Genomic DNA, 12775 nt, shown 5'->3' with positions numbered 1-12775 from the left:
CTGCTTAAGGCTGTTTTGATGATGAAATGGAGTAACAGACCAGAGGTCGAACAGGGGCTGCAGGTGACAGGGCTCGATGTGGTAGTGGCTGCCCTTTTGTGATTTTTGCTGCTGCCTGGTTTTTGTTCTTGGAAGACCATAAAGCATGGATCTAAAAACTAGATAGTCTTTAAACAAGCAAAAAGGAAAGGCTTCCAGAAAATTCATGTCTCTCAATTCAATCAGTTCCAATCCCAAAAGAGTCAAATGTCCACTTAAAACAAAAGTAGACAGAAGACACAATATAACCATTATTACCAAAAGATGAAACGTTTTCTTCTGCTCCTAGGCTTGAGAGATTCTCCCAAAGGACAGATCAATTCCCAAGAAAAGATGTCTTAATACAGGAATATTGCCAGGCACAGTGGTGCATGCCTGTAATCCCAGAGGCTCAGGAAGCTGAGGCAGGAGAATCACAAATTCAAAGCTAGTCTCAGCAACTTAGCAAGGTACTTAACAAGGTACTTAGCAACTCAGCGAGACCCTGTTTCTAAATAAAATATAAAAAAAAAAAAAGGCTGGGGATGTGACTCAGTAGTTAAGTGCCCCTGGGTTCAATCCTTAGGACCAAAATAAATAAATAAATAAAACAACATAGGAATATGACAAGTTTATATATTGTGACTTGAAAATCACAGTACTATATTATACTTTCATGACAAAATTCTTTCAAAAATTAATACAGCCTAACAAAGAAATGTTAAATATTTGAGGTTATGGATATGCCGATTATCCTGATTTGATTACACATTTTACACAAGTTGAAGTATAATGCCATATTCCATAAATATGTACTTATTATGTGATAACTAAAGATAATATAATAATAAAAAATGAATATACTGGAAATAAAATACAGAATACCATATATGCATTGGAGAAAACAAGTTAAAATTTCAAAAATTAAGACTGGAGTGACTTCCGTCCCCTAAGAGTCTACATATAATTTAGCCTTTTCCTTTCAGAGGAAACCAACTACACATTGCCAGCATTTACCTGATTTTCTTTAATTCGATTCTTTTCTTTCACAGATTAACCTATAGGGAATTACTTTAAGTTCTGCAAGTGTCTAATGGTTGGTTGATGCCATTTCTAAACACAAGTAATTTCCATTTTCCATTACTTGTGTTAGTATCTCAACTGAATTAAGATTTTTTTTAATATTTCTTTTTTTAGTTTTAGGTGGACACAATATCTCTATTTTTCAACTTTTATGTGGTGCTGAGAATCGAACCCAGAGCCTCATGCATGCTAGGCAAGCACGCTACCACTTGAGCCACATCCCCAGCCCCTGTATTAAGATTTTAAGACGTGCCCTTATGTATGACTAGTACCAGCAGTTTCATTCTATTTTTTTTTTTTTTGGTACTGGGGTGCTTAATCACTGAGCCAGCCCTTTTTATTTTTTATTTTGAGATAGGCCCTTAGCTAAGTTGCTTAGGGCCTTGCTAAGTTGCTGAGGCTGGCTTCAAATTTTTGATCCTCCTGCCTCAGCCTCTCAAATTGCTGGGATTATAGGCATGTATCACCATGCTGGGAATTTTTTTTTCTTTTCTTTCTTTCTTTTCTTTTTTTTCTTTTTCTTTTTTTTTTTTTTTTAATGCATGTTGCTATAATTTGGATCTTGAATAACCCTCAGAGGCCCACATGTTAAAGGTTTCATTCCCCAGGCTGGCACTAGTGGGTGGTGGTGGAACCTTTGAGAGGTGAGGCCTAGTAGGAGGTCTTCAGGTCACCGGAGACATTCCCTTGAAGAGGACTGTAAGACAATAGCTCTTCTCACTCTTTTTTGCTTCCTGGCCATGAGATGAGCCGTTTTGCTCCACCTCATGCTTCTTCTGTGATGTGCTGTCTCACCGTGGCCCAAAGCAGCAGGATCTACTGATCGCGGATTGGAACCTTCAAAACTATGAGCCAGAATAAACCTTTTCTCTTTATAGGACTGGGTGCCCTGGGTTCAATCACCAGCACCAAAAACAAAACAAAATCTTTTCTCTCTGTTAGTCAAAGATCTCAGATATTTTTTTTATAGTGACAGAAAGCTAACACACATGTAAAATGCAATCGAATATTCAAATGTCTACCCAAATAAATGTCTACTGTGTGATTGCTAAGGTGGCAATACCCGAAACAGAGAAGTGTTGATGCACTGCTCCCAACATTTGGTCCTAACAGTCACTCCTTTGTGACTCCACAAAGTAGTCATTTTGGGGATCTCATGATGGTGTACAAAAGTGCCAGCTATCCAGAAGCTATTAAGGTCTACCTATATTTAAAAATAAAAACTCCAGAGCTGGGAATATAGCTCAGTGGTAGAGCACTTGCCTCGAATGCACAAGGCCCGGGGTTTGAGCCCCAGCAATGCAACAATAACAACAACAATAATGATAATAATAAAAGTTCCAGAGACAAAATGTAATTCCAAATTCAGCTCTATTAAGTCAAATCATTTCATTGCATTAAAATAAGTAAACTGACAAAGTGAGTTTGGAAACCTAGGAGAATGTCTTACATTCCAATAGCCCATCGCAATTTACACAGTATTCCCAGATGTTTGTCCCAAGAACATCACTGTAGTTGTCTCCTTCATTTGATAAATAAGGAAGCTAGTGCCCCATGGGGTGTAGGAACTGGCCCAATTTAGGAGTTCCTATTAAGCCAGGATCTTTTGCTAGAATTCTGAACAAAGGAACATGCCTGAGCAAGCAATCAGACAAACCCCAACGAATATCTAAGAAACAGGGCAAAAGGCAACAGGGCAAAAGGCAGATAGAACAAAGAATTAGCGAAGGGGAAAAAAGTTTAAGATATGGGCTGTGGATGTGACTCAGCGGTAGAGCGTTTGCCTTGTATGTGTGAGGCCCTGGGTTCCATCCCCACATCCCTAGTACCACACATGCATCACACACACAAGTTTAGATGATAACTTGTATTTATCCTGTTTTAAACTTTTTATAGTAATCTATGTTAAAATTTTTCAAACAGTGAGGAAAAATCTAAAATAAAAATCTCCCTTCACCATTTTCAACAATGGTAACATTCCTCAGAGAATCAGACTTGGATCCTTGTAGAGAAAATATTTATGATTTTAATAATTGCCACATCATTAAAACAAATGAGACTACACTATATTATAAATGCACCATGTTATTTTCCCCACTTAGTATCTTGGAAATCTTTCCCTTTCAGTACAGACAAATCTGTGCCCATTTTCATATTGTATACCACTCACCCAAAACCTCATTATTCAACCAGCCTTGTAACGATCATACACTGGGCTGTGGCCAGGATTTTGCTATTGTAAATAACAGTGCAAACATCTTCCTCATAAATATTGGCATCCTTTTCCAAGTATATCAATAATGTTAAAAAAATCAACAGGCTGAGATGCACAGCACAGTGGAAGAGCACTCGTTTAGCATGTTCAAGGGCCTGGGTTTCACAAAATAATAATAACAACAAAAACAAACATTAGGAATACCTGATCAAAGATACATATTTAAAATTCAGGCAAAATATTGCTAAATTGTTACCAAAGTATGATTTGGCAAATTGCCAAATGTCCTTGTGCTACATCCACATGTGGTGTGCCAGCTCCTTGCACCCTGAGTGACACCAGCAATTGTCAACTGTTTTAGTTTCTGCTAATCTTTTAGGGGAAACAATATATGAAATTATTATTTTGATTAGCATTTCTTTATAAATGAGGTTTAGCATCTTCTGGTTATCTGTATTTCTTTTATATGAACTACCCATTTTCCACTGTATTCTTTTCTTTATAGATTTGTATAAATTCTTTGTAAAAAAGCTCTTTGTTACATATATTGCAAGTAATTTCCTCTTTTTATGAAGCACTTTGAAATATTTATGTAATTACATTTTCAATCTTTCCCTTTGTGACTTTTGGGCCTGTTCCTACTTAGAAAAGCCCAAGGCTAAGACTACAAATTAATTCTCTGATGTTTTCTCTTTGTACTTTCATAGTCTCATTTTTTATTATTTAAATATTTATTGCTTTTGAAATTTTTTTTGATGAATTAAAATAGGGATCCAGATTTATTTTTTCCTGAAATTTTAATCAGTCTTTGTGTGTGTGTATGTGTGTGTGTGTGTGTGCCTGTGTGTGTGCAGTGCTGGAGATTGAACCCAGGGCCTCACACATGCTAAGCATGGGCTCTCCTTGTAAGCTATACCCCCAGTATCTCAGTCCTTATTTTTGAGTGGATTATCCATCTTGGTGTAAAATGCCAACTTCACCCAATACTAAATTAGCCAGTGTATCTTGGACTTTCTCTGCTGTTCCTTTGAGCTGCCCATTTCTTCTCTAGCTCTAAGATGTTTATGGTTAGACCCTTAATTACTATTTTTCAGTAGAGGACATTTATTCTTCTACATCAGGTTTTATCAACAGTGGTGCCACTGACAGTTTGGGCAGAATAATTACGGGGGACTATCCTATGCCTAAGATGTTTGGCAGCACCTCCACCCTCTTCCCACTAGATGTCAGTATCACCTTTCAGTCTTGACAACCCAAATCATCATCAGACATGGCCAATTACTCACTGGGTCTTAGGAGGGAACCAAGTTCAGACCCTACTGAGATCCAGTTTCAGATATACTCCAGTATAATTTTATGCATGTTTTCCACTCCCAAATTCCCACTAATATTTTAATTAGGATGAAAATGAATTCATAGAATAATTTAGACATCCTATTACACTTAATGTGTTATACTATCAAAATTTAATATTTATTATAAATCTTCTTAACCAAAAACCAACCACCGATAGTCTTCCACTTACTTATATCTTCTCTGAAGGGCATAAACTTGTTCTTTAAAAGAGTTTTTAAATGCTTTTTAATATATAGTTCCTTGTACTACTAAGTTTATTCCTAGGTATTTTACTTTTATCATTTCTTCATAAACAGGGTTGTTTATTATATTATTATCTTTTAAAACTAGTCATTGATAAGAAAGCTATTTATTTATCCATTTTGAGTCAACCCTCACTATGTTGGCCTTGAACTCCTGGGCCAAGCAATCCCCCTGCCTCAACCTTCAGAGCAGCTGGGCCTACACATGCCATATATTTTATATCACCAAAGAAGCCTCCATATGTTTATAGTCTACCAAGAGTCTGTTATTAATCAGAAAGATTGATAATTGTGACAAATATATCTTGTATATCTATTTTTCAGTATAGGATATTTATTCTTCTACATCAAGTTTTATCAACAGTGGTAACACTGACAGTTTGGGCAGAATAATTACTGGGGACTGTCCCAGGCATAAGACAGGCATAAGGCAGCACCTCTACCCTCTGCCCACCAGGTGTCAGTATCACCTCCCAGTCTTGACAACCTAAGGTAGTTTTTCTTTGGTTTATTATTATTCTACAATAGATCAGATTGAGATTCTCTATTATTCATTCATTCTTGGTTGACATAAATCCACTTGATTGTGATATATACTACTATTTTTTAATTTCTTGTTGAATTCTATTTGCTAATATTTGAACTTACATTTTTTTGCTTTTAAATAAGCTTTTTATTTTAGAATAATTTCATTGATAGAAAAATCATAAAGATAGTACAGATTTTCCATATATTCAGCATACATTTTCCCCTATTAACATTTTATGTTAGTATGGTACAATCATTACAAGTAATGGATTGATAATTATATACTATTTTCATTAAGGTTCATACTTTCAAATTTCCTTAATTTTTTAAAATTATTTTTAAAAATATTTATTCTTAAGTTTTAGGTGGACACAATATCTTCATTTTACATTTATGTGGTGCTGAGGATCGAACCCAATGCCTCGTGCAAGCTAGGCGAGCACTCTACCACTGAGCCACAACACCAGCCCCTCTTTAGTTTTTATCTAACATTATTTTTCTGTGTTAGGATCCAATCTACAAGCCATCTTACATTTAGTAGTTTTGTATTCTTAGTCTCTTCTTGTCTGTAACAGTTTATCAGATTTCTCTTACTTTGTATAGTCTTATGAGTCTGAAGAGTATTCAATAGTTATTTTGTAGAATGTTCCTCAATTAAGATTTCGTCTGATATTTACCTCCTGAGTAGTTTCAGTAGATTCATTGGTATTACATATCTTATTCTGAATTACTGAATTAGGCAAAGTCGACCTACTTAGTCCCTCACTTGAGCCTGTCGAACAAGATGGTAAGAGACTAACTCCATCACAGAGGGCTTTATCTTCTAGGTAATTCTCACTTTGGTCACACAAAGAACAACCATGGGAAGATTATAGAAAGAAAAATCAATTTTAAAATTGGAGAAAGCTGTTTAAACACTAACTGAGGTACATTATTAAAAGTGTACTTAAGAAAAATGAACTTAAACATTAGAATTTGGATCAAAACTGAAAGATATACCCAAATACAAATACTACATATGGTGTAGTCAAAGAAAGAGAGTAAACAGATCTAACAGATATTTTAAACTATAAACCCCTAGGGTCTTTGTTTATATCAACCTTGTTGCCCTTCAACAAATGAATGGATAAAAAATGTGAGATATATATATATATATATATATACACACACACACATACACACACACACACATACATTGGAATATTACTCAGCTATAAAAATGAGTGACTTTATGATTTTTTTTCTTGTAAGTAGATGGATCTGGAGACTACCATGCTAAGTGAAATAAGCCAATCCTCCCAAACCAAAGGTCAAATGTTCTCTCTGATACACAGATACTAACACACAACAGGGTGGGGAGAGGGGAAGAATAGTAGTTTAGTAGATTAGACAAATGGGGAATGAAGGGAAGGGAGGAGAGATAGAAATAGGAAAGAGAGTGGAATGAATCAGACTTAACTTTCCTAAGTTCATATATGAATACACCACCAGTGAAACTCCGTATAATGTTCAATTATAAGAATGGAATCTTAATTAGAATAAGTTATACTCCATGTATTTATAATATGTCAAATAACACTCTACTGTCGTGTATATCTAAAAAGAACAAATAAAAAAAAGACAAAAAAGAAATGCAGTTTGTCTACGGACATACTGGGATGTCTGATTTTTAATTCTTGGACAAAATAGGATGGAATATATAATGTGCTCTCTAAGGTTGGAATGTTCCCCTAATGATCTCCGAGGTTTCTTTACTAATGGCTTTCAACTCTCCTAAATAGTTTGAAAAGCCTCTCTTGGTTATTGAAAAAGCTACAGAAAACTTTTTCCAGGAAGCTTTCTGAACATGTAAGATGTTGATCTGACATTTCGGCATCAATATTTGAGAGTAAAATTGTTCTGTCATTTTTTAGTGGGCTTTAATAATTTTTGGAATCAGTGTTAGGCTAGTTTGGTCTGAAAAATAAGTTGGGCTTTCATTATTGTTGTTTGCAGTACTGACAATGGAACTCAGGGCCTCACATATGCCAGGCAAGAATTTTACCATTAAGCTACATCCTCAGCATTTTTTAAAAAAATTTTTATTTTGAGAACTGGGGGTGTGGCTCAGTGGTAGAGCGCTTGCCTAGCATGTGTGAGGCACTGGGTTTGATTCTCAGCACTACATATAAATAAATTTAAAAAAAATAAAGGTCCATTAACAACTAAAAAAAATATATATTTTTAAAAATTTATTTTGAGACAGGGTTTCACTAAGTTGCCCAGGCTAACCTCAAACTTGTGATCCTCCTGCCTTAGCCACCCAAGCAGTTGGGATTACAGGCAAGTATCACCATGCCCAACCATTTGTTGTATTTTTTTAAGTTATGTGTATTTGTGTGTGTTTGCATGTGTGTGTGTGAGTTTGTGTGTGTTTATATGAAATCAGTCTTTAAAATAGTAAAACTTTTATATAGAAACACCAGGCAATTTCCCTCACATCCGAAAGCCACATACAACCTTTAGCGATTCAACTTTTTTGAAAACTGAATAAATTAAAATACACCTTTGGAAAGGTAGTCTAGAACATGTTTTTATGAAGAATACAAAATCATAAGTGTACCAATCTTCAACATCTATTATAAATGAATGATGATATACTTCAGTTATTTTCCCTTCTTAAACCATTTAGCAATTCAGGGAGAGTTGTGTGATAAGAGTGAGTCCATGGAATACTTAGCTTTCTTATCTGAATGCTCAAAACCTTTTTGCAGAACCTACACCACCCTGCCTGGAGCCCAAGGATTTCACACAGGCATGGTAACAAGGGGATTATAGAGCAGACTGAGCAAACCATCACACGTACTTCCTGTGACCTTTCTGATTCTCATCTCTCTCCACATGGATACACGTTAAACTCCCCTGAGGGCAAGGACACTCCCTAAATCAGTTCCTGGCACAGGGTGAGTGATTAATAAAAATCTGATGAGGGAAGAGAGGAATGCATCACCAATGTGCTTTTGTATGGCCAAGATGAATGGCTTCCTAGACCCTCCTACCCAGGTCCCTCCTACCTGTATTGGTCCTCAGGCGACTCTCAGCTAGCTCAGAGATGGCTCCTGCTGTCGAAGTCTTTTTCAGTCGAACTACCCCTGATGAGGTGGTACTTCCAGGTTTGTTGAGCATATCCTCACTACTGGCCCTCTTGAGCTACAAGAGAGGTTGGAAGGAAAAGAGAGAGGATGAAGACAGGTTCTCAGTAAGGAGTGCTGCAAAACAACAAGGTATCTGAGTGGAACCGTGTGCCCAGTGGCTTAGATACAATACTCTGGGTAGCACCAGTGTGTGAAGTGAAAAAAATGTCAAGTTAGGCAAACCTGTGCCTGTCATTTGCAGGTCAGAGTATGATCTTCTATAAGATCTTCTACAATCATTTCAAAGAATAGAGTTAAGATGATGGTGTATAGTACCCATCACGTCACACTTCAAAATCAGTGGTCTCCCCTTAAGTGCAGAGAATACATTCCAAGTCCACTGCTAGTTCTTAAGTTTCCAGCCCTTTATATACTGTTTCATTCCTACAGTAGATCTTACCCACCTTGACATAGAATCTTTTTTCTTTCCTTATGAAGTTGAGAATTTTAATCTCTTCACTCGAAGCACTACCCAGCGTGTCTGAATTGCCAGCATCACTACTCTTGCATTTTGGGGCCATTAATGAGTAAAATATTAGTTATAGGTTACATAAACCCAAGCACACAGATATGGTGACAGTTGGTCTGATAACCAAGACAGGGTGAGGAGTATCCGCAGCATGGATGTTGAACACATGGATGATTTACCTCCCAGACAGTATGGTGCAAGGTTTCATCATGGTACCCAGAATTGCACGTGATTCGAAAGTTATGAATGGATTACTTCTGGAAATTTTCACTTCATATTTTTTGGACCATGGCTAACCGAAACTGTGGAAAGTGAAATGTGTAGGTAAGAGGGGGACTGAATAACTGGAAAAAAAATCTGGTAGAAAAACAAACAATGGCACTGGCGAAAAAAGAACTGTGAGCAGCACAAAAGGCAGGATAGGGCGGTGCACAGAACATTTCTAAAATGGCTTAATGTACATCAGGAACGTGTCTGTATAACCAATGTGATTCTGCAATCTGTACACTTGGAAAAACGAGAAATTATACCCCATTTTATTCAAATGTATGATATGTCAAGATCATTGTATTGTCATGAGCAACTAATAAAAAAAATTTTTAAAAAGTACATCAGGAGGAAATGATTGGAGAATCTACATGACACCAGGCACTCTGTAGAGCATCTCATAAAAGAGGTGTTCAGCCACAGTGTTGAGGCCTCAAAGGCAGCTCCATTCTGCTCCACTGGCTTTGGAGCCACTTACTGAGGGTTAGAACTTCACACATTTGCACAATTAAAAAAAAAAAAAAAGAGGCATTTTCCATTTTCGTATCATTTAAATTTCAAGGCATAACCACATGCCCCCAGAACAGTTTGAAAGAGAAAAAATACCAATACCAAATGTTGGTGTATTTATTCAGCAGCAACTATCACGTCTTGCTGGTGGGAAGGCAAATTAGTAAAATTGCAGTATCAATGCAGCTAAGTATTTTCACCTTATGCTTCCGAAGCCCTACTCCTAGCTCTGTGTCCAAGAAGACGACTTTAAAAGAATGTTCATAGCACCTTTATTTGTAATAGTCCCAGTCAAAGCAATCCAAATATCCTTCAACAGAAAAGACATTAAATAGTGGTATATTTCACAATGGAAACACAGCAATAGAAAAAAAAATAAAGTTTGACATTAATAAATGGATCAATCTCATAGGTATTCTAAGTGAAAAGAACCAGAAGCAAAAGATCACTTACTGCCTAATTCCATGTATGTGAAGTCTAAGAATGGCAAAGTCAATTGATGGCAACAGAGGTCAGAACAGAGGTTCTATCTGGGGAACTTAGATATAAGAAGGAACCTTTTGGGTGCTGGAACATCCACATATACATTGGGTGGTGGTTATCTGAGTATGAACTTGTATAAATATCCAGTGAACTGAATAACTAAGATCATGATGTATGCACTTTGCACTTACTGTAGTATGCTGTGCTTCATTAAAAAAGAAAAAAGGTGGGGCTGGGATTGTGGCTCAGCGGTAGAGAGCTCGCCTAGCTCGTGCAAGGCTCTGGGTTCGATCCTCAGCACCATATTAAAATAAATAAAATAAAGATATTTAGTCCAACTACAACTAAAAAAATAAATATTTGAAAAAAAGAAAGAAAAAGGGGGCAGGGGTTGTGGCTCAGTGGTAGAGTGTTTGTCTAGCATGTGCGAGGCACTGGGTTCGATTCTCAGTACCACATATAAATAAGTAAATAATATAAAGGTCCATGAACAATTAATAAAAATATTTTTAAAAAAAGAAAAAGAGATTGGGAATTTAGTTCAATGGTAGAATACTTGAGCAGGATGCACAAGACCCTGAATTTCATTCTCAGCACTGCAAAGAAAGAGAGAGAGAGAGAGAGAGAGAGAGAGAGAGAAGAGTAAATTGGGGTGGAGGTGGTTGCAATTTGAAGCAAAGTACTGGTCCCATTCCTACAAATATTAACGTACTTTTGTTTTAATTTTTTTAAAAAAATTTATTTTGGCAAAATGAGCCTAACATAAAATTTACTATTTTAATCATTTTAGGTGAACAATTCAGTGACATTAAATATAGTCATAATGTTCTATGGCCATCACCATCTGCAGTCATCTCAAACTGAAACTCTATTCATTAAAAAAGAAAAACATACTTTCTTTTTTTGTATCAATGATTGAACTCAGGGGCACTCGACCACTGAGTCACATCCCAGCCCTTTTTTGCATTTTATTTAGAGACAGGGTCTCACTGAGTTGCTTAGTGCCTTGCTGTTGCTGAGACTGGATTTGAACTCGTGATCCTCCTGCCTCAGCCTCCCAAGCCACTGGATGGTGCACCACCCCACCCAGCCCACATACTTCATTTTAAAAAGAGGACCTTGCCAGTAATCCTAGCAACTTGAGAGGCTAAGGCAGGAGGATTGCAAGTTCAACACTAGCCTCAACAACTTATTAAGACTCTGTCTCAAAATAAAAAATAAAAAAATAAAAAGATCTGGGGATGTGGCTTAGTGATAAAGTACCCCTGGGATCAAACCCTTGTACCACCAAAAGAAAACAAATAAAAAAAAGGGTTGGGGGACATTATTTAAAGACTTAATATTAGCCAAACAACCCTGGTCAAGATTTTAAAACAAATTAATAATTTAAAAATCGGGCTGGGGATTTGGCTCAAGCCGTAGTGCGCTCGCCTAGCATGCATGTGGCCCTGGTTCGATCCTCAGCACCACATACAAACAAAGATGTTGTGTCTGCCGAAAACTAAAAAATAAATATTAAAAAAAATAATTTAAAAATCAAATAATATTAAAAGAACGACTTTCATTTAGTAGATGATCAAATTTTTTAGACAACAGCATAATCCCTGGTTGAGCAACTGGATAAATATGGCACCTGAGGTTGTCACAGAAGTTGCACTATTGCCCTTTTTTAGGGACTCCAGAATTGTCTTCCCACTTCCCGTCTCAGAGTAAAAGGTGTTTCTTTGCTCAAGATTTCCAACCTCTCAAACCATCCATCAGATTGTCAGTATATGTGTTCGATATTAAATGGCCACAGTCTATAATGTCAGCAGCTTTCTCCCGATAGGAAAATATAAATGAACTTATTTTTCACTCTGCCAAGAATCATGACCAAGTGCATCCCTGGTTCCCAAAGGAAATCAATTCTGATCTCATACTTTTAAAAATTCTCAAGGGGACACCTCAAATGAAAAGTGGAAATCATTGTAGTTAAGGGAATACTCAAAGCAAGAGTGCAAAGGGTCTGCACTTAGTTCTACTTTCCTCTCATTGGCCGACATGGTTGAAATCAGTTCAGTCTGACTTGAAGCACGGAATTATCAAACCCTTTAGCAAAAGGCCTAGAGGGCAAGTGCTCAACCTTCAAATCAGAACAGGGCTTCCACAAACCAGAGCACTTCCATTGGGGTAGAAATAAAACCACTTCAGCCTCCACCCCAACCACACCCTGGGACACTCTATCCCTTCTTCTGTATGGGTTGGGTCCTGAAGATGTGGGGTCTTGAGGAGATGCCAAGCTGAGGCAACAGAAAACAGGAGTTGGCAATCAGGGGGAAGACTTGCATGGTAAGATGGCCTGGCCCAGCAATAAAGGAAGTGAGGGTGATCATAAGAATTGCAATGGGGGTTGTAGAAATAACAGTGATCAGGAGAAATGCTCAGGTGGCCG

At 37.0% G+C, this 12775-nt stretch overlaps 1 protein-coding gene across 6 annotated transcripts in view; it reads right to left on the bottom strand.

Annotated features, from left to right (window-relative positions):
• Positions 1–12775, bottom strand: part of Specc1 (sperm antigen with calponin homology and coiled-coil domains 1) — a 205203-nt gene that overhangs the window by 180100 nt on the left and 12328 nt on the right. For all 6 annotated transcript variants that reach the window (XM_077800659.1, XM_026411353.2, XM_077800657.1 and 3 more), the window contains exon 2: positions 8496–8631. In XM_077800659.1, the coding sequence (XP_077656785.1) occupies positions 8496–8631 (136 nt within the window). The remainder of the gene's footprint in view (positions 1–8495; positions 8632–12775) is intronic.

Source organism: Urocitellus parryii, chromosome 7, assembly GCF_045843805.1.
Source record: "Urocitellus parryii isolate mUroPar1 chromosome 7, mUroPar1.hap1, whole genome shotgun sequence".
In the NCBI taxonomy this organism is placed as follows: domain Eukaryota; kingdom Metazoa; phylum Chordata; class Mammalia; order Rodentia; family Sciuridae; genus Urocitellus; species Urocitellus parryii.
Note: the sequence above shows the minus strand (reverse complement) of the source record. Positions and strands in the feature narration are given on the sequence as shown.